General features: G+C 42.3%; 1 protein-coding gene across 2 annotated transcripts; it reads left to right on the forward strand.

The window, feature by feature from the left end:
- The first annotated feature begins 499 nt into the window (after positions 1–499).
- Positions 500–5,639, forward strand: MCFD2 (multiple coagulation factor deficiency 2, ER cargo receptor complex subunit). 2 transcript variants are annotated; one of them, XM_074897070.1, is made up of 4 exons: positions 500–612; positions 1,353–1,501; positions 2,220–2,379; positions 3,547–5,639. In XM_074897070.1, exons 2-4 carry the CDS (start codon positions 1,359–1,361, stop codon positions 3,676–3,678), a joined length of 435 nt encoding a protein of 144 aa, XP_074753171.1. In that variant the 5' UTR covers positions 500–612; positions 1,353–1,358; the 3' UTR covers positions 3,679–5,639. The 2 variants fall into 2 exon arrangements, with proteins under 2 accessions (XP_074753171.1, XP_074753170.1); XM_074897069.1 differs by lacking the exon at positions 500–612 and adding an exon at positions 645–968.
- Positions 5,640–20,158: the final 14,519 nt, after the last annotated feature.

Below are 20,158 nucleotides of genomic sequence, written 5' to 3' on the forward strand. Positions count from 1 at the left end.
GGGCTGTGACTCGAGGGGCGAAAGCGCCCGGTATTTATGTGCCACGTATAAAACATCGAGAGCTTCGACATGCCCTGAGGGGGCAGCCGGGGACAGCAAGCGCTTGATAAAGCACAGAGGGGAATGGCGGCCGCGCGGGGCGGAGAAGGGGCTGTGGAGCGGCCGCGCGGGAAATGCGCGGGGCCAGAACCAGCCTTGTGAGCCGGCACCCCCCGGGCTCACGCTGCCGCTCCCCGCCGTCCTCCGGCTTCGCCCCGGGCACGGCCGGCGGGAGCGCCCCGCGGACGGGGATTCCCCTCACCGGAGGCCGCCGCGGGGGGAGCGACGGGGCGGGGCCTCTCGCCCCTCCCACCCCGGCGGCACCGCCCGCGGCGGGGCGGAGCGCTCCACCTGTCCGTCCGCGATGGCTCCACGTGGAATTCCAGGAGCGGTGACGTCAGCGCGGCTCGCGGAAAGGTGCAGCCAATGGGCGGGCAGGAGGGGCGGGGCGGGAGCGCGGCGCGTGCGCCGGGTCAGGGGTGACGCCGGGGATGGTGTGGCCGCCCTGTCGCGCACCCGGAGCCCGCGGGAGGGACGGCGTGGCCGCCGCGGCCATCCGCCATCCGCCGGACGGTGCGTAGCCTGGCGGCGGCGGGACCTCTCCTCCCGCCCCGGCAACCGAGGCTGGAGCGGGGCGTGCCGCGGCCTCGGCGGGGGCCGCCCCGGGGGTCCTGCCGGGCGGGGGGGGGGCGCGGGCGGGAGGCCCGCGCGGCGCCCGCTGTCAGGGCCTCCGGCATCGCTCTGTGCCGGGCCGGCTGCCAACCGGGGGTTGCGTCCGCGGGCGAGAACGGAGAAGCCGATCCCAGCAATCGCCTGCTCTGGTCACCGCTCGGCTCCGCTCACCCTGCGGAAGCGCTTGAGCGCTTCAGTTTTCCGTGAAGCGAGCGCTGCGGCCACCGTTGCGTTTTTGAAGTTGGATGTTATTTAGGGTATGCAGTCTGAGTAGATGTACTAACTAGATGCAGTCCCTTTGATACCGCAAGCGACCTTTGCTCCCGTAGCTGCAGGGCAGGTCTGCGCGAAGCGGGCACGGTTGTCTGGAAGCTGTGTGTGGTTAAAAGAGTGTGCGTTCGCTGCGTGGAAAAAAAAAAATAAAAAATGTGATTCTCTGTAGATTACTGCATGCTTCCTTGAACCAAGGATCCTCAGAGAAATTCTTGATTGGAGCTCTCTGGTCTTCTGAGTGCTAACTGCTTCAAATGAAGCAACTTCTCTTCTAGGCCTTAGTGGGATTATTTCTAAGCACTCTGTAAATCTGCTGAAAGTAGATTGCATATTTCATCTGGGGGGGGGGAATGTTTTCTTTTTTGTAGGTGATCATGATGGCGCAAAGGATATTTAGAATACGTTTGCTGTTCTGCTTTCTGGCTGCATTCTTCATCTCTGCCCTAGCTGAGGAACATGTAGGAGAGAGTCAACATGCAAATATTCGCCTTGATAAGAACTTGGTACAAGATAAAGAGTATGTGTTTCATGTTCTAAAAATATTAACTTCTTAATGACATGGTTATCTCTTAAATCTTGTTATGTGAGTTGGACTTAAGCCTAGGGCACCCTCTTTTCTCAGTATATTGTATGACTAGTTAGAGCCAGATATGAGACATACGTGCTTGATAACTTTGTAGAGATACCAGACCTAGAAAGGTCTCCCTGGAGCCTTTAGCACTACTCATACTATAAAGAATTTTTTAAGGAGTCCCACTTACCTAGATCAACATACTTTAGACAAAATCGTATTCTGAACAGGCAGAGTAAGAGGTTTTTTTCTCATTTGCTTCTTGATAGAGATAAAACAGTGGTAGCAGCAAATATATAAGCAATAAGTTACACACTAGAGTACTTCGTGTTTGACTGGGAAAGATCTTTCTCCAGTTCCTGTGCTTTGGAAGACAGCCAAAAAGAGATTTTGAGCACTGCTTCCCTTGTTTTGATAACCTGCTAAGCAGGCCAGAAGAAATAGACATAGCTAGATACAGGTGCCATAGTGGCCTCTAATAACAACCAACCTTTGTTACCCCTTCTCCTTAGTATAAAACCTGGTTGTTAAAGGTGCTTTTAGAGGTACAATATTTCCAGTGTACTTGACTGTCTGATCAAAGACTAAATTTGATATAGACAGAGCATTAAATATTAACTGATTAATATATTGTGGGGTTTGTTTGTTGGGTTTTTTTTCTTAGCCACATCATGGAACATTTGGAAGGTGTTATTGAGAAACCAGAATCTGAGATGTCTCCACAAGAGTTGCAGCTTCATTATTTCAAAATGCATGATTATGATGGCAATAATTTGTTAGATGGGTTAGAGCTTGCTACTGCTATATCGCACGTCCACAAAGAGGTAAGTGGAATTTTGTGATGACGTATGTGTTTGGAAACACGACTCTAAAAGCAGCTGACAGTAGAACAGAACAGTTACAACACATCTTTGGTGCAGTTACAGTTTTGCCTGAAAATAAGATTATTTTCCCCCTTATAGTTTTGGCTTGATTTATAAATGTGCTAGCATTATCAGTGCTGCTCTTGTCACATTGCAGTTTTCAAGAAGTCTCTATTGTCATTTAAACTTTACAGTGAGGAAGGACTGTAGAGTGAAAATGATTTGACAGAGGGGATACTCTGGTAGACAGGGATAGGGAGAAGGGGAAATTAATCTGAAATGGGATAATGATTATGAGGTTTGTAGAAATATTGTGTGATATGATGCTGTTTGAGGTTCTGAGGCTGCTGTTTTCAACTCCAAACTGTTACTGCTGTGGATAGACAAACTGGAAGAGACCTCTTGCACAAAATTAACATTAGAAGAAGCAGTCACAGTCTGCTTTTTTTCTAAACACAAATTCTCTTTCCAGCTAGGAACATTTAAGGGCAAAGTAGGAGGATACAATCATTAAGGAGACAATACTAACACATCATCTCACACTGACCTTATGAAAGTTACAATTCAGCATAGTGTTAACTTCCTGCACACACCTGTGGAAAAAAAACCCTAGCTCAGAACAGAATAATGACTTACAGTTTCTTGTGCAAAGGCACCTCTTTGCATTCCTCTTTGCAAGGGGTGTTACTAAGAATTTTACTGACTTTAAGCTACAGTGCTGGATTTCTTGACTACTCTGCTACTGCATTTTGCAAGTTCTGACCCACAGGAAGACGTTTCTATACTCTATAGAAACTATAGTGTCTATACAACATCAAGATCCAAAATAAGACTAGATCTGTTAGATTATTATCCATAACTGTACACTGTGCTAGTCAGGTTTTAGAAGTTTTGGTTAAGAATATTAACTGGGTACAGTGCTTGTTTTGAAGTCCAGAGAACTCAGACTTCATACCTTGCACCTGGTAAACGTTGCTTATATTGGTATAAATGATTACATAAAACTTAGTGCCAAATCAGGCACCAAACATGAATAGTGTAACAAGAAATTAGGTGTTGGTAATCTGTCACATGTGCCACTAGATGAGAAACACTGCTAAACTGTTCAATGTGGTTTTGTTTTTGTAGGAAGGTGGTGATCATACCCAGGCAATGAAAGAAGAGGAGCTGATCAGTCTAATAGATGATGTCTTAAGAGATGATGATAAGAACAATGATGGATACATTGACTATGCAGAATTTGCAAAATCACTGGAATAAGGTTTTGCAGGGGGCTTGTTTCTCCTTCTAACTACATGGAAATGTGAACCAGTATAATGTGATTCATTACTGTCTCATATCAACCTCTGTGCTGTGAGAAGGAGAGGTTTACTAGCTCCAGCTGAATTTATTTGAAAGTTGTATGTGTTAAGAGACTGGCTAACTCGGGGAGAGAGCCATGTTTGAATAAACGTAGCTACACGTTTGAATGTTAAAGCTTGGAAGCGTCAGCAGTATTCGCATAGGGTACAGCTGGCAAACTTAAGTAGCTGTGTATGAATACTAAACAGATCATAGACAATCTAAATTACAGATTTCTGTCATTGAGTTACATAGTACTTGTTTGCTTACATCTTCTATTTAAATTTTTAAATATGCCTAGAAAGCAAGAAAAGATTATTGCATATAGTTGTATTTCAAGGATATGTGTCCTTACCTTCCCACTAATTTCAAAGGAAAATTTCATATAAGTACAGGTGCTTTAAACAGCTATTGTAGAGGAAAAGCATTTGAATGTGGTTGCTGTTTGAGGTCCACATGATACCATGTAGACTAACAGACAGTCTTTGAAAAAACTGAGAATTTTAAAATAATGTATTTCCTAGCATACCCTTACATTTTACATATAAATATATATACACATAATTTTCAGTTTCTTGTCCTTCACAGTTTTACTTTTTACATCTTAATTTACTGGATTTTTTCTCTACCTTCTGTGGTATTTTATTAAGAAAATGAAAGTATTTTTATTACATTTATACATTGTATTAATGCTGTATAGCATTTACTAGAGTAGCTTCTGCTATCTCTGTTTGAAGGTCATGTTTAACAGTAAACCAGTTAATATTAAAGCTTCTGTTCAATTTGGTTTCTACAGTATTAGCCAGGAAGTAATGCTGCCTCGTTAAGGTTTAAATTCATGTTCCTTAACACTTAAATTATGGTATTACTTTCAGGAGGTATTTCATAGTTTCAAGATACTTGAGTGTTTGCAACTTAACATGGTTCTAAGAATGTTTTCAGTCTTGACTTAATACTTGATAAGTCAGGTAGTTTAAAGATATTAGGGAAGTGATGTATTGCTGTATTATTGCTATTTGGTGACCCTAAAACATAACTGAAATCTCACAGAATCACAGAATTGTCTAGGTTGGAAAAGACCTTGAAGATCATCCAGTCCAACTACTGACGTAACACTTGACAGTTCCCAACTACACCATATCCATCAGCGCTATGTCGATCCGACTCTTAAACACCTCCAGGGATGGGGACTCCACCACCTCCCTGGGCAGTCCATTCCAATGTCTAACAACCCTTCCTGTAAAGAAATACTTCCTAATATCTAGTCTAAACCTTCCCTGGTGCAACTTGAGGCCATTACCTCTTGTCCTATTGCTTACTATTTGGTTAAAGAGGCTCAAACCTAGTTCTCTGCACCCTCCTTTCAGGTAGCTGTAGAGGAGGATGAGGTCTCCCCTCAGCCTCCTCTTCTCCAGACTAAACACCCCCAGTTCCCTCAGCCGCTCCTCATACGACCTGTGCTCCAGACCCTGCACCAGCTCCGTTGCCCTTCTCTGGACACGCTCGAGTCATTCAATGTCCTTTTTGTGGTGAGGGGCCCAAAACTGAACACAGGAATCGAGGTGCGGCCTCACCAGTGCCGAGTACAGGGGTAAGATCCCTTCCCTGTCCCTGCTGGCCACGCTATTGCTGACACAAGCCAGGATGCCATTGGCCTTCTTGGCCACCTGGGCACACTGCTGGCTCCTGTTCATCTGGCTGTCAATCTCAAATTGTATTAAATTGTTATCCATTAATAGAGAATCTAAATGTTAGCATATTTCTGTAAAATGTATGAAGAGCTATTTTCTGTACAAAATTATTCTTATACAAGAGAAATACATTTGTAAAAAATTATTTCCTCTGTTTAAATGTTTGTGCAATGAATCCTAAGTGTCAGACTTTTCTTGTACTTGTTATTTATTTTGATAAGATACTTTTGTGGCCAGGGTTGTGCTGGTTGTACAAGCAATAAAAATAAGTTGGGATTCGTGCACTCTGGAGCTAGACACACAAGGCTGCAGTCCTAGTGAGAAATGTACCTAATTTTCTGATGTACTTTTAAGCCCATCTCTGTCACTAGCAACTGTCTCAAAGTTCTTTCAGTTAAATTATTTTTAAAATATCTCTTTTGAGAGTAATTAATCTGGGTGAATGTTGAATCAGAAGAAAGTATAGCAAATGCATGCAGGTAGGAGGGGAGAAGAGGTCAAGCCCCTCACCTTTGAGCACTTACGGCAGGTTGCCTGTAGATCTGCCAACTCTTATGTGCTTATTGCATAAGCTTTTGAGTTTTGGATTTATTTGGGATGAAAGAGCAAGACCAAGGAACTGACTTTTATGTGCTGCTCAAGAAATCATGGTTTTCTTACCAAGTGTAGCCTGTAAACTTAGTCCAGCAACTACCCATGGGGCACACTTATATACATATGCTGTATTTATATACATGTTTGTTAACTGCTAATGTTTGTGGCAAAGGCATGCACCATAGAAGCTTTATATCAGAAATAATTATGATCAGTGCAGGTAATGTGGACATTTAAAACTTGATTTTAAGGGTTCAGAAGTATCTCTAAATAGAAAAACTGTTTACCAAAAATTGAGAACAAAATTGGCACATGGTACATGAAGAAAGATCAAAATTCTGCTTTCCTATAAAGAACAGATCAAGAAATGCTACCCAAGCTGAAGCCTTCATCATCACATCTTTACTCAGCCTCCTAAAACAAATACACAGACTTAATTAAGTGTACTTAAAGATAAATGGTTTTAACAGCTGTCTAGGGAGCTTTCTCAGTTATTAAGTAGAAAAGTACAAAATAGCTGAGAGTGTTGCTGAGTCAGACTTTTTTTCTTTTGAAATGTAACAAATCTGTGTGCAAGTTGTAGCTCATGTGGTACCCTAAATATGCTGGTACAGGTCATACATAGATACAGTATTTTCTATTTCATATATATATATATCTATAGTATAGAAAATACGGCCTTTACAACAGAAGTACTCATCAAGTATAAAGCTTCTGTAGAACAGTACTGTCTCCATTTCACAGATAAAAAACAAAGTGGAAGGAGTGTATGATTTACTGAAGGTCAGGCATCCCTGGCAGAAACCGAAAATGGTGAGAATGCTGCTGTACGTGATCTTCACATCTTCCTAGTCCATGATCTCAAGGGAGGGGGATTAGTTTTCCCCATTAGAGAACACATCTGGCCTTGCATTACTGTATACTATGTACCGGGTTTGAAGTATCTAGATTATCTGCTTTTACCTCACCAAATACTGCATAATCTAGCAGCTAAAGAAAATACTTAAACTTGTTCCTGAAGCATTCCTGAACTAGTCAATCTAGAATATAGTCCATACATGAAGGAGAAAAATCTTCACTGCTTGTCCAGTGCGCATCAGAATGTTAATGACAAGAATGACTGCCTGGAATTTCCCAGCAGCCGTTTTGTCTGCATAGTCACACAGACTTTACTGCCTTTTTAAATTTTCTTTTTATGTATCACCTGTAACCTCCAAATGTCTTAGATTCATTAAGGAGTGGTTACAGACTTACTGATTTTGTCTAAAGCATTTTTTAATACTACAGTTCACAAGTGGAAAAACAGTAATTCAGAAATAATGTCATAATCGATACAGCCACTAGATAGCGTATTGACACTGCACATTCTTTCCCTGCAGTATGTAACTTATAACAACCTGCATTTCCCTAAACCATCACCATTACTCTGATTATAGGGGAGGCTTGCTCCTCTGTCTTCCAACACCACGTTGTCAGTATGATGCCCACATTTTTGTTGGTTTATAGCTGTCATACAAGTTGACCACAGCTGAGACTGGTTACTGGTAATTAATTTTTGTTGTTTAGGGAATGCAAATCGACTTGAAGTGATAGTAAAGAAACCTGCATTGTAATATTGTCAGTAAAAACAATTGCGTAACAGTAAGGCTTTCTAATATAAGCACCAGGTTTGGCCTGACTTCTTGACCATCTCTGGTTGACCTATGAGAGAGTCCATGAGGTATCCACAGTGGTCTCATCCAACATTAAAGAATACTAGAGGGAAGGACCTAAAGTCTTACTGCGTTTGCATTCGATGTCAATAAGAGCTTCTGACACTGTTCTTACAAGGCATAGGTCCAGCGTGGTCTGCTCAGCCATTTTTGCTTAAGGTGAAGCTTATTGTTTTTTTCTTCCTCTCCCCTGTTACAGTTTCATTGTTTGCCCATTGCACCATGAAACAGCTGCCTAAAGTTCTAAATTTTTTGTAAATGAAGTAGGGCAAGGATCATTGCATACCTTAGTCTGGATTATTTATTATCACAAGGATTTTGTGTTTTAAACGTTTCATTAACACAGATCCTCTGTCCATGTTGAATGAGATCTATTATAAGGGCAGTTATTAATGCCTTACAGAAGATTTCTCTGAAGTTTCATTTTTCTTCCCATTCTTCAAGCTAAATTCTGAACTGCAGCCTAAATCATAAGAGCTAATACATACTGTAATTGTCACTACTTTTCTCAGCTGAGCAACACTTCTACACGTAGGTAGAGGGCAGTGTAAGACACGACTCAAAGTCTACTGCAGTACTGCAGCGAACATAGTGTCAACTTCTGCCACTTGATTCAACGGAGTGACTGACAGCACTAGATTTCAAGAAGGCAGATGTCAATAAACTCAGAGAATGGGTGGGGAAGAGCTCATCAGTGGCAAATCTAAGGGAAAAACAAATTAGGGAAAGCTGTCAATTCCTTCAAGAAATGCTAATAAGAAACCAAGCACAACCTATGCCATTTTAGAGGAAAGTAAGGAAATTCAGCAGAAGTCAGCTAATTCACAACCTTTCAATTGACTGCAGGCATAAGAGATGTATCTGTAAAGTATAAACTAGGTCAGCTAATTGAGAACCCAGCACAATAGTCCATTCATGAGGGGGGTTGGGAAGGTGTATACAGTAAGTAAAGACAAAATGCACAAGATGCAACTAGAAAAACTTAGCAGAAATAAAAGAAATTTTACAGGTAAGGCTGTAAAGGGAAAAACAAAGGGAAGTTTGGACCACTACTCAAAGATGATGGGGGTGTGTGTGTGTGTGTGTGTGTGTGCTATCAGCAGAGGACATTAAGGAAGCTGAAGAGTTTAATGTCCTTATTTTCTCCCTTTTTCATCAACCTTTACTTAAAAAAGTCAACAGCAAGCAGACAGTGCAATTATTACCAGGAAAAGGGGGTAACATTTCAGCTTAAGATATACAAAACCTGCTTAGAGAGTAACCAGTTAAGATAGATGTTTTCCAGTTGCCTGAGTCCAATCAACTTCACTCTAAAAATCTTAAAGGGAGGGTGAAGTAATGGCCACAGATGTCATATAGTTTTAATTTTTTAATTTAATTTAATTTTTTGCAAGGCCTTTAGCAGTACTTCTATAATATCCTCATGAACAGGCTAGTGAACTGTAATCTAAATGAAACTGTTGTGGGAAGGGGCAGGAGGTCAAGTCTAGTTGGATAATTGTATCCACAGGGTAATTCCATTGTAACCTATCAAAATACATGTGCTTTGCAAGGAATTCTGAGGGCCTTGGTCCCATATCAACTTTTATTTGATGTTTTCATAGAAGGCATAGAAGATGGAATATGAAGTATGATTACTAAACCTGCAGATGGAGCAAGGAAGAACTGCAGATGTTATTATAGATGCTAAAAGACCAGAATTTAAAATGATCTTGATGTATTTAGAGAAGTCATCTAAAGTAGATGGAATGCAATAGCGCAAAATACCATGCTTAGAAGAAATACTCATTTGTACTTGCATAACAGTCTAGGTACCAGTTCACAAGAGAAAAATCCAGGGACTGTGGTGGAACAAGCTGAGCATGAATGACAAAAGCCCTCCCATTGGGATGTCTAAAGGGTCTTAAAGACTCAAATAGTCTATGTGGGCTTCTTCCCACTGTTAAAGATTCACCTGGAAGACCGTGTCTTGTTTAGTGCACTGCACTTCAAGAAGGATACGAACTAGTTGGCAAGAGACCAGCGGACATCAGCAAAAATGGACAGAAGTTCAGAGAATGTGAGGCAAGATTGCAAGAAATGCGGAGTGTTTTTGCTGAAGAAGTAACAACTGAGAAGATGGAAGGTTAAAAGTCTTCAACTAAAAAGCTGTTGCAAAGAATAAGGAAATAATATGTTATTGGTGGAAAGATCAGGAAGAATAAAACATGAAGCATAAAACAAACAGCTTTGGAGATTTAGATTAGACATTGGACAAACTTCAATATCAATGATAAGATACTGTAGTTTGAGGTGATGTGATTGTAACTTGGTCTTTGGATAGAAAGGTGGAAGTTAATGACTTCTTCAGATCCCCTCTGGTGAGAGCCTGTCTCTCAGTGAGTCTATGACTGTCAACATCTGTGTGGACTTGTACTGGGAGAAGTCCCTTGTGGTCAGTTCCACAGCTGAGAACTGAACACAGGAATTCAACACAGGAAACCTGTGCTCAGCTCCAGGTCTCAGAGAAGTCTTCTCCAAGACCACAGACCATCCTCCTCTCTCCCTGCTGTAAGCCTTTCCTCTTCTCCTTGTAATCTCTGTAGACTCTTACCAAGACAGCCATATTCCAGTTTTCCCCTAATCCATCTAGATGTCAATTTTACCTCTCATCTTCTTACCACCATAACCCATTTTCCCTCTTGAAAGCCCCAGAAAACTTGTTCGTCACTTCTGCCTTCCAATCGGGCAGTTCTTCCATCACAGAAGACAATGGCCATTTGGACAGTCCTGCTGCACTTAGTTCCTGTGCTGCATGACAGTCTGCAGCCGGCAACATTCTGCTCACTGTCAACAGCATCTAAGTGCAAAACTGTACCTAGTTTCTATGAAGCATGTTCAAAATGTGGTTGTCAGGAGCCAGAAGTGAACACTTTGAACCAGATGGGGAAAAAAGGCATATCTTGACTCCAAGATAATGCTTTGCTTAATATTCAGGTCCTAGCTCCGGAGCACAGAGATACCACAGCTGCTTCATAAAAAGGAACAATCAAAGGACTGTTAAGTCTTTAAAATTATGAAGTGATTTCCTAGCCCTGTTTTCAGCAAATAGTCAACTGTTTATGTTGACATTGATAATACAGTGGAAGACCATCTACACTGAGTCTAAACAAAGGTCCATCTACTCCAAGAGCTTGCCTCAAATAGTGGCCAAGAACAGACTAGAATAATAAACAGAGAAAACATGGTGTCATATTTCTCCCAAATACACACACAGGCTCCAGCAATTTGTAGGTCAGGGATTTGACTTCAGCAACAACAAAACTGACTAAAGTCAGGAGCTCAGAAAGATCAAGGCTTAAATGTTAAAGTCTGGTCATATTATTAAGAAGGTCTTATGGGACATGGGCAATGGCCCATGGTCAGTGGTACATGCTGGGCAGACTTTACTGTTGACATTGCTACGCTATAACCTTCAGTACAAGCTAAGGGGGTGATGCAGTGGGCATGTAGTGATCCCAGGAGACTGCATTAATGCAGTGGTATAGCACAACTATACTATTTCCAAATGTCACATTCTTACAGTGAGAGACACTGCAAGTTGTTTAATGAATCTGTTTGCCTCTGGTTTTGGTCGCACGTCTTTAAAATGACCCAATTACGAGAAAGTCTTTAGCACATATTTTGAAATAAATCCTCTTTAAGAATAGAACATTATGCCTCAGAACTTATTTTGTCATAAAACCAGAAATAAGCTGCAAAACATATATGCTGAAAAATACTATTAAGTGTCATCATGTGTGGCTCACAGTCCTCAGAAACTGACATACTGGCACAAATCATAGCAGGTATGAGTTTTTTGACCCCAGAAGGTGTGCTGGGATGAATAGAATGAAATTTGAATACTGTTCTGTTTGGGAGAGGTCTCCAGGGACTGTGCGGAAGGGGCTGTAAAGCCATGCTGTCAACTTCAGCATGGATTGCAGTGAGAACCAGGAAGCACACAGGTGAGGATTTTAGACAGCAGTACATGCAGACAGGACTAGTCTCAGAGAGGGAACATGTTTGTTTAGGATACACGCAGAGTTGTTTAGAAACCTTACATATGCCACCATAAATTTATGAGCACATTGGCACTGACTAGTTGAGTTAAGATCTCCAAAGAACACATAACACATATACGTGCACACACTGAGGCAGGAACCACTTTCAGTAACCAAATAATTCTGTCACCAGACAGCCTAAAACTATTCAAAGGCACCATTTCTAGCCAAGACCAACAGATTTGAAATATTTTTTGAATCTCTAGGCAAATGAATTTTCAGGATATGACAAGCCAAAAAGTCTTTAGGAAACTCTCCAAGCAGATGATCTCATTTTTTTTAGCCATCATCTCTCTTAAACACCTTGACCAGTTTCCTGCAACTCTTCCAAAAAATCTGTCCCAGAATAAGATTATGCCTGTGAAGTTGTAGGTGTATGGGGCTAATTTTGGCAAAGTGAGGAATAGGAATTAAATCAAGTTTATAATGGAAACTTAAGGACATCTGCAGTTTACTGAATACTGTTCAGTGTGATCTATATAATGCATGATCTTTCCATCGTAGCAAAAATAGAAAGTGCTTTTATGATCACCAAGGGAAAAGACCACTTCCTCCATATGAAGTCCTACCTATGAGAGAAAAAGACCTGGCAGTTCATGCAAGTATTTTTGCTTCCTTCCACTAAAATGTTTATAGGATCCAGATTAATTTCCTAAGGTCTGGCTTGAGGATTTGTGGCGGAGTATTATACCATGTTGGCAGTGCAGAATGATGACAATTTCTGACTGCAGATGTGACTCTACCACAGACCTTAATAAATTGCAGCATGGTATTGACATAGCCAACTAGCTTTAAATTAGACAGCTACGGTACTGCTAACACCGTAGCAATGCCATTACAGAATACAGCACAACTGAAAAACCCACTATAAAAAGAGAGTACAGTAAATGGTCAGATATTTTTTGCAGACCATCCTGAATGTTGTGTTCCTGGGATAATGTTATTAATTGGACCCAAGCGATCTAGTTTAATGAAAATTCAGGTCTGTTAGAGCTCTAAATCATCTGTAGGTCCAGTAGCGTGGGTAGTTAAATGAAAATATTCTGGGTGGTTGTAAAGTCGCCTCTAGACAGGTCCTAGCCAATAGCTCCTACAGTTCACATTGATGCCCAGTTTGGGAAAACAACACACACAGAGTTTTTACTGAGATCTGGACGTTTTCTAGGTTGCACAATGGTTACGGAAAAACTCCTCTAGGGATTGTTACACAATCCTCCTCAGATTCCTGTGGCAGTTAGAGGTCCTTTCTAAGGGCTTGTAAAGCTCACTCTAATAAAAATATCTGTAGGGAAAGGGTTATACAGGCTGCAGATCAGAGAGCACATTTCCACCCAATGTGCAACTGAGATGTCATCTGTGGATACTACTCCTAGAAACAGCATATTATCCTCAAAGTTACTTTGGGTCCACTAAACCCCATCCCACTTCTGATCCACACCCATGTCACCTATTTCTGATCACCAAATGGTCCAAACACAGCCATCTTACCTGGGGACAACTCAGTTCAGCCTGAAACCTCTTCCAGTTGACCTCTTCAGTGTTGGTTGAAAACGTGGAGAAAAAAAACTGATTCAATGGACCAAATTAAAGTCATTCTAAAAGCTGCCAAACTAACTCATCTCCAGGAACTACCAACTTCAGCCTGGTGCTCAGACCAGCAAAGAGATCTGAAAAGGTGGTCCTGATCCTATATGACAGGGAATGCCAGTCAGAAATAAGACAACTGGACAGCAGTGGAGAAGGTAGATCGTGAGCAGAGGAGAGCTAGAAAGCCATCACAGATATCCAAACCCAAGATGTGCTCAAACTGAAGCCATTAGATGTCATCTTCCTGAACTGTGCTCCCTGGTAGCATAATCTCAGTCTGCTTAAAATAACTTCTGTCAACAGCATGGGCTACAGTATGGGACTAAGTATATCAGTGGGCCAAAGGAGAGCCTCAGAAGATGTTGGTCATTTTGGAAGAGGTTAAAACTGTCAAAAATGTCTACCAAGTTGAGAGCCTTGGACATGGAACCTTTTGCACTCAGGCTGTTTAGCTGCAACTCCAACTTCAGCCTGAGCACCAACCACTGGGGAGCATCTAACTCCAGATGGTTTTCCTGTTCCCTCAGAAAAGCAGAAATGTACAATTACTCTCTAAAAATTTGTGTTCAAGTGACTTTTCAGTGATACATGAGCTTGGAAATGCCATGACTATTCAACACACAAAACTTCAGATTCTGGTGACATACGGCATGGGAAATTTCAGATCAAGCAGCTGAAGCCTGGCAAAATTATAAACAATCGGAAACAAGGCCGTCTAATGGAAACTGTTAGACAGCATTAGCTATTGGGCCACTGTCATCTTCACAGCCAGAGAATGATTTAATCTGTCAGTTATGTGAGCACTGGAAATGATGAATAGGTCTTTGTATTCATTCACAGCAAGTACGTACCCAGAATGACATACAATGTGAGGGTTTTTTTGTCTGGATCTCTAAAGATCCAGGAGTTTACACAACACAGCTGTACAAAGCAATGCCACAAAAGATGCCATCCATGTTCAGAACGAGGGATTCTTAAGGTGGCTGTCTACTGTCCTTCCTGCCCAACTTAACTTGTTCATCATTACCTATGCAACTTAAAAGCCCCATGTCAACAAAGTTGGCCAGTTTTTCCCTCAGTTTTAGCCATCCCTGATGGCCACACTTATAATCAGGATGGCACAGGGGCACAAATGCAGCTTGTTCATGGCTGCCAGCACAAGGTAGTGCAGCCACAGGACTCCTCTGCAGAGCCATGTCCTTTAGACCCGCCAGGGCCAGACTAGCAGCCCAGAATTTTTGGGTGACCACACTCCCAGAGGCACTCAGCTGTGCTGGCAGCATGGGAAGCAGAGCAGGGCACAGGACTGTCCAAACAAAGTCACTCCTTTGCAGAATGACTTCTCCATCCTTTATCAGTGAGTGAACTATTCCAACTCTTTTGGTTGCTGCGGCAGCACAAAAGGACTTGAAACAGGTTCAGCAACTCATATCATGTTTTTACCTGGTATAACTGAGAGCAGAGTATGCACTACAGGTTCAAAAAAAGCCTTTAAATAAAGCTGGTTACAGCTCTGCCAAACTCTGATGGACAGAGTGGTCCATTCTTCCCTGGCAGCTGCCTGTGCTGGAAACTGGCTGTATATAAATCCCTGTGGAAAAGAGCCACAGGGGGACAAGAGTGAGGTTTGCCATCTGGTCAAGGTCATTTATTATCTTGGCTTTTCTAATCCTTGGGAAGCCAGTGGCAACTAGTCCTAAACCAAACTCCTTGTTCATTGCCATAGATAAAAATGCTAATGCACACCAATTCAAGCAAATTGAGATGATTGTAAAGCTTCCAAGGATGTTTCCAAATGTCAGACAAAAACTCCCTGAAAAGTCTCAGTTGGAGATAGATTACTACATGTCACCCTACAACCCCTCCTCCCAGGACAGGTACAGCTTCTGAGCTCATCAAGTGTTGTAACTGGTGTGAAAAACTGGAGTCTATCACTGGCCACACTTCAACACATCACATTTAATTTTGGCGCAACTCCCAAAGATGAGTTCCACTGTTCGGATGAATATGGCCTATTTAATTTTCTCTTATTCTTGTGATCAGTTATTTCTTAGCACTTAATCCCAGTGTGGAGAAGGTACTCAGACTTTGTTAGCTCAGTCAGACCCTAAACAACATGAATGATGCTTTCCCTCTCTCTTTTTGCATCCTGAACTGCCCTTAAACATACATACTTTTGACTCTGAAGGGTGAGCTGATTCTGGGAGGAGGCACAGCAGAGATCTGTGTGGGTGACTGGGGGTGGTGGTATAGGATTTGGAAGGCATAGGGCACAGCTGCCTCCACCAGCTCTGTGCTGGGGAATTGAGCTATTATGGCCACAGCATGAAAGCTTGACTCCCTGAGTCAAGAGACTCCAGCAGAGTGTGGTGCTACCAGTGGGCCACAACCAGAGAAAGTGAGGGAACCTTTCCCTGTCCCATTTTCCTGCAGGTCAGACCGTGGTTTCTGGAGAGCACTTTTCCTCTATCCTCAGTGAGTATCTGGGCCTAGGACCCCTCAATCTCTATTTTGGATTATCATGAACAGTTTGAATGGTGTTGTCCATCACTACCAGAAAGCAAACCATTCCCCCCAGGTGCAGGACTGACTCCTAACTTTTATCTTACCTGGCCACTGCAAAAGAAACTGTTGAAGTGCTGGCAAGCCATAAACTTTAAGTAGGCACTTAAATTCACACCTGTACAATGAAGTGCTTAGAGATAAGTGTGTGCTTAAGTGCTTCACTGAAAGACATAAAACTTGAACCAAGGCAGTTGTCAGAGGACATGAGATAAGGGGAGGAGGGAATGTTCACCTACAGCCATTACTTCTGAAGGCACAGGAAAGGGTCTACTGTCCAACATGAGTGAAGCCAGCTACATTTGGGAACCATCAGACCAGAGGTGAAGTTAAACTGGGATACTACATAGGGATAGCATCTGCCATTTAAACATTTCAGAGACAGACCATGCAGTACCCTACCTGTAAAGACGCGAGCCACTTCAGGCAGTTAATAGGTTCATTGAACAACCATCAACCCAGATAATTAGAGAGAAGGTACCAGGTTCTCAGTGTATTCTCTCCTTTTGATAGATGGCTCCCAGAAGTCATGCATTATTTTCATAAGGTAAGATAATAAGCTGCCAGTTGTAGGAATCCTAGTGTGAACCACACAGAAAATCAACACGGTCTGAAAACAAGAAACATGTCAAACTGCAAAAACAGCTTCTTTCTTTAAAAATAAAATAAGGGAGTGATCTGAACAAGCAAGCTTTGGCTTACAAGTAATATCCTAGCTATCAACAAAATAGGAGGAAAGTAACTATTTGTGTGATTCCTGAGTGATTTGATAGGAAACATGCTGAAATTAACTCTTGATATAATTTTCCCAGTGTCATCCCTTGCTTTCCAGGCTGCATGACTTCATCTTCAGCGCCTCTTCTTCCCTGTAGACATCAAGTTAGAGAACAAGGAGGAGAAAGCGAGATCACAGGACAGTGAGATGTGAGGAAATCGTAGAGGAACAACACACAGTACTTCTGTATGTTATATCCCATATATCATATACATGTTTTGACTCTCAATAAATATTCTTACGTATTTGCTTACATTAGTGACCAGGAAGACTTAGATTGTCATCAAGTCCTGTGAGCACAGGATGTCATCTTGAACAGAAAACACATGAGAAAACTCATGAAACCCATGGCCATTGCCAGGGTGCCATGTGGGCTGTGCAGACAGGATGGGACATGGGCCTGGCTCGTGGGGCGCATAGCCAGGCGGGGCTGTGGAGAGCTGGAGCCTGGCCCTGCTGCGGCATTGCAGGGGCAGGGACTGATGGGCTCAGGGTGTTGACATGGTCTCCTGGACCTTGGGCAGGGTGAGCAGGGAGCTGGGCAGGGTCAATAGGGCCCCTTAGTGCCTCCAGGGCCCTGGCAGCCACAGTCCAAATGCCAACGATATCCCAGGCCTACATGAAGACACATGAGTTAGAGACACATTGTGCAGACATAGCTACATTCAGCTGTTTGGGAGAAAGTCCAGCAGTGCTGGTAAAGGGAGGATGTAAACTCCATTAACCTGATCCACATGATGGAGTCGTCCCAAGTCAGGCAGACACTGTTAGCCATGAAGAGCCCCAGCACCTCCATTCCTAGCAATGGGGAGGAACAGCTTTTTCATGGCTAAGAGCTTCAGCAAAAGAAAGGACCAACTTGAGTCAAGCGCTGTCGTCCTCCCCTGCTCCACTCCCATCCCACTCTGGGACTGCCCATGACAGCACTTCCCAAGGGGGAAGAGGAGGAGGTTGGAAAACTGAGGCTATTGCTGCCTTCTCAGCACATTATTTTCCTTGAGGAGGACCAGACAACTGCGTTTATTCAGGTGGAATACTTCGCCTGAGGCCTTCATTTACTTTTTTTTTTTTTAGCAGAGAGAGTCAAAAAATTGTCTGCAAGTGACAGTTTGGGTTGCTGGACTTTAGTGTTTTTTATTTTTCTCCTGTTGGCCATTTGTGCCAACTGTTACTTCATGCATATGAAACACACAACTTCCAGCTTTTCCTCACTGGTGTGAAGTAAGAGTTTGGCACGTGTTGAAAACAACAAGCAGAAATTAACTTGTTCTCTCCCATCTTTAATGTCAATATCCACCAGTAATTATTTGGAGAATTAAACATGTAGTCATCTTGCCGTCACCTTAATTCTCCACATTAAAAAAGGATTATATAACAAATTAGCCTGATTTAGTATATCTTCCAGGGACTTACCCAGTGGTTCTCTCTTTTTTATTAAATCAGCTTTTGGCTTTCAGACATGTTATGAAATCCTTCCCAAGTTGAGACCACCGGTGCTAGGAATTGCTGAAGTGCTTACTGCTCTGGAACCACCTCCTTGGTATTTGCAGAGCCTGAACTCCAGCTGACCCACCACGCAGTGAAAACATGTGGGTAGACACTTGTAATCTGATCTTCTGACTTGCGCCTTCCAGTTTAGAAGAAACGATCCTCCAATTCACTGGGGTCATAGAATCTTCAGACTCTTTCCTGTGCTTGTTTAAATATAACCCAAGGTTCAGATTTGGGGTATGTGACAATGGAGTTTCTGCTAATTCTCTCTCTGGTGATGGCTTAGCAGGAAGCAGCAGTTGCAAAGCACAGCTAGACGCCTTTTTTGTCAGTTGTGCAAGAACATCTCCATTGCCTTCAGTGATGGGGATGTCTGCTGACCAGAAGGGTAAGCTGCAAAGACACAGAGCATCTTATTCCTCCTCAGCTGACTGTATGTCGGAGAACTAATGCTTCTTTCATACAGAATTACACAGAATGAAGTCTGCTGATTGCTAGTCATCTGAAGGCCTGATGCAATGCCCACTGAAACCAAAGGCTATTTTTCTTCTGCCTTTATAGGCTTTGGATCATTGCCTTACTCAAAACACTAAATCTTTGAGTATTTCAAGCTTTAGGGTCAAACCTCCTTACTTTCTGCATTCTTTGCTTTTAGCTGTTACAAGTCCATGTCAACACCACAATGCTAGATTTGATGTCAAACAGATCTGTGAGTCAGTACAGAAACAGCCATGTACTCCTGTTTTTTTCCCTTCCCTTCCATTTCTTCAACTTCTCCCTTGAGGGTATAAACCCAAATGCTCCAGACAAGCCCTTCTCATACTCACTGGAATTACAATTCCATGTTTTACTGTGCTAGAATAAGATAATATATTAATATGACCAACAGAAAATTTCTACTGAGACTTACAAATATGAGATATTATTTCTTGATTTTAAGCAATAATTCCCAGGTTTCTTACACAAAAAAAAAATTCTTGTCTGTTCTAAACAAAAAAGCCTGATTAAAAAAAAAAAAAAAGAAAAAAGAAAATTATATTCTGATTTTTCCAAAACTAGACAGTAAGTCTGACCTCCTGTACATATCTTCTCATTAGTCTGAGTTGTATGTCTTTGCAGTTGATCCTGAATTCCTTGTGAAAGGTGTTGGCCTGAAATACGGGCTAAGTGAGCTCACCCATGTATCTCCAATACTTTTACAGCACAGGCAGGAAAGGGTGTCTGTCCTCACTGTGCTTGCAGTGCTTGCCTGAAGAAGTTCTAAAGGACCAACTTCTGATGACCACTCTGAGTGCTGCCCACCATCAGGGTTTTCACATTGCAGACATGCATTCATGGGTACCTCCAGAGGGTGGTTAGGTGACCACAGCTTTTGGTCACCACTGGTGAAAGCCACAGTTAAGCTAGAGGTGGAGATATCTGTGCTCTGCTAATGATCCACTCCCCATTCAGCAGACAAAACAGAATTTGAAGAAAGAAGAGAAATATAATCCCTTGTTTTCAGAGTTACTGATACTTATAGCTATTGACTGCAACAAATAACTGTTCTGGTTAAATCTGGCCTATACTACAGTGAACAGTTCTTGACTGGCAAGGTTTGGAGATGACCACAGTTGGTCTAAAAAAAAACCCATGACCTGTTAACCCACATTGCTTTAAGAAGGCTCAGTTAAGGAAAATTCAATATAAAGCCACATTTTTTTCCAGGACCCTCATGCTCTGACTGCCAGAGTTGTAGAAGAATGGTGTTTATCCAGCTGCACAAATTGTCAGTAATGTTCAACTGACATTGAAGTTTCTCTTTAAAAAGTCTTTGAGGGGTGATTTTTTTCTTTTTTTATGAAAACCTGATTCTGTCAGATGCTTTGTTTTATTCCCAACAGCCACTGACTTAACACTAAACAC

Source organism: Athene noctua, chromosome 1 (assembly GCF_965140245.1).
Source record: "Athene noctua chromosome 1, bAthNoc1.hap1.1, whole genome shotgun sequence".
Taxonomy (NCBI): Eukaryota; Metazoa; Chordata; class Aves; order Strigiformes; family Strigidae; genus Athene; species Athene noctua.

Bases quoted from the DNA above. Each gene is read 5' to 3' on its own strand.
- MCFD2 (XM_074897069.1), top strand. The intron at 1,502-2,219 runs GTATGTGTTTCA...TTTTTTTCTTAG, and splicing joins AACTTGGTACAAGATAAAGA to CCACATCATGGAACATTTGG. The intron at 2,380-3,546 runs GTAAGTGGAATT...TTGTTTTTGTAG, and splicing joins TATCGCACGTCCACAAAGAG to GAAGGTGGTGATCATACCCA.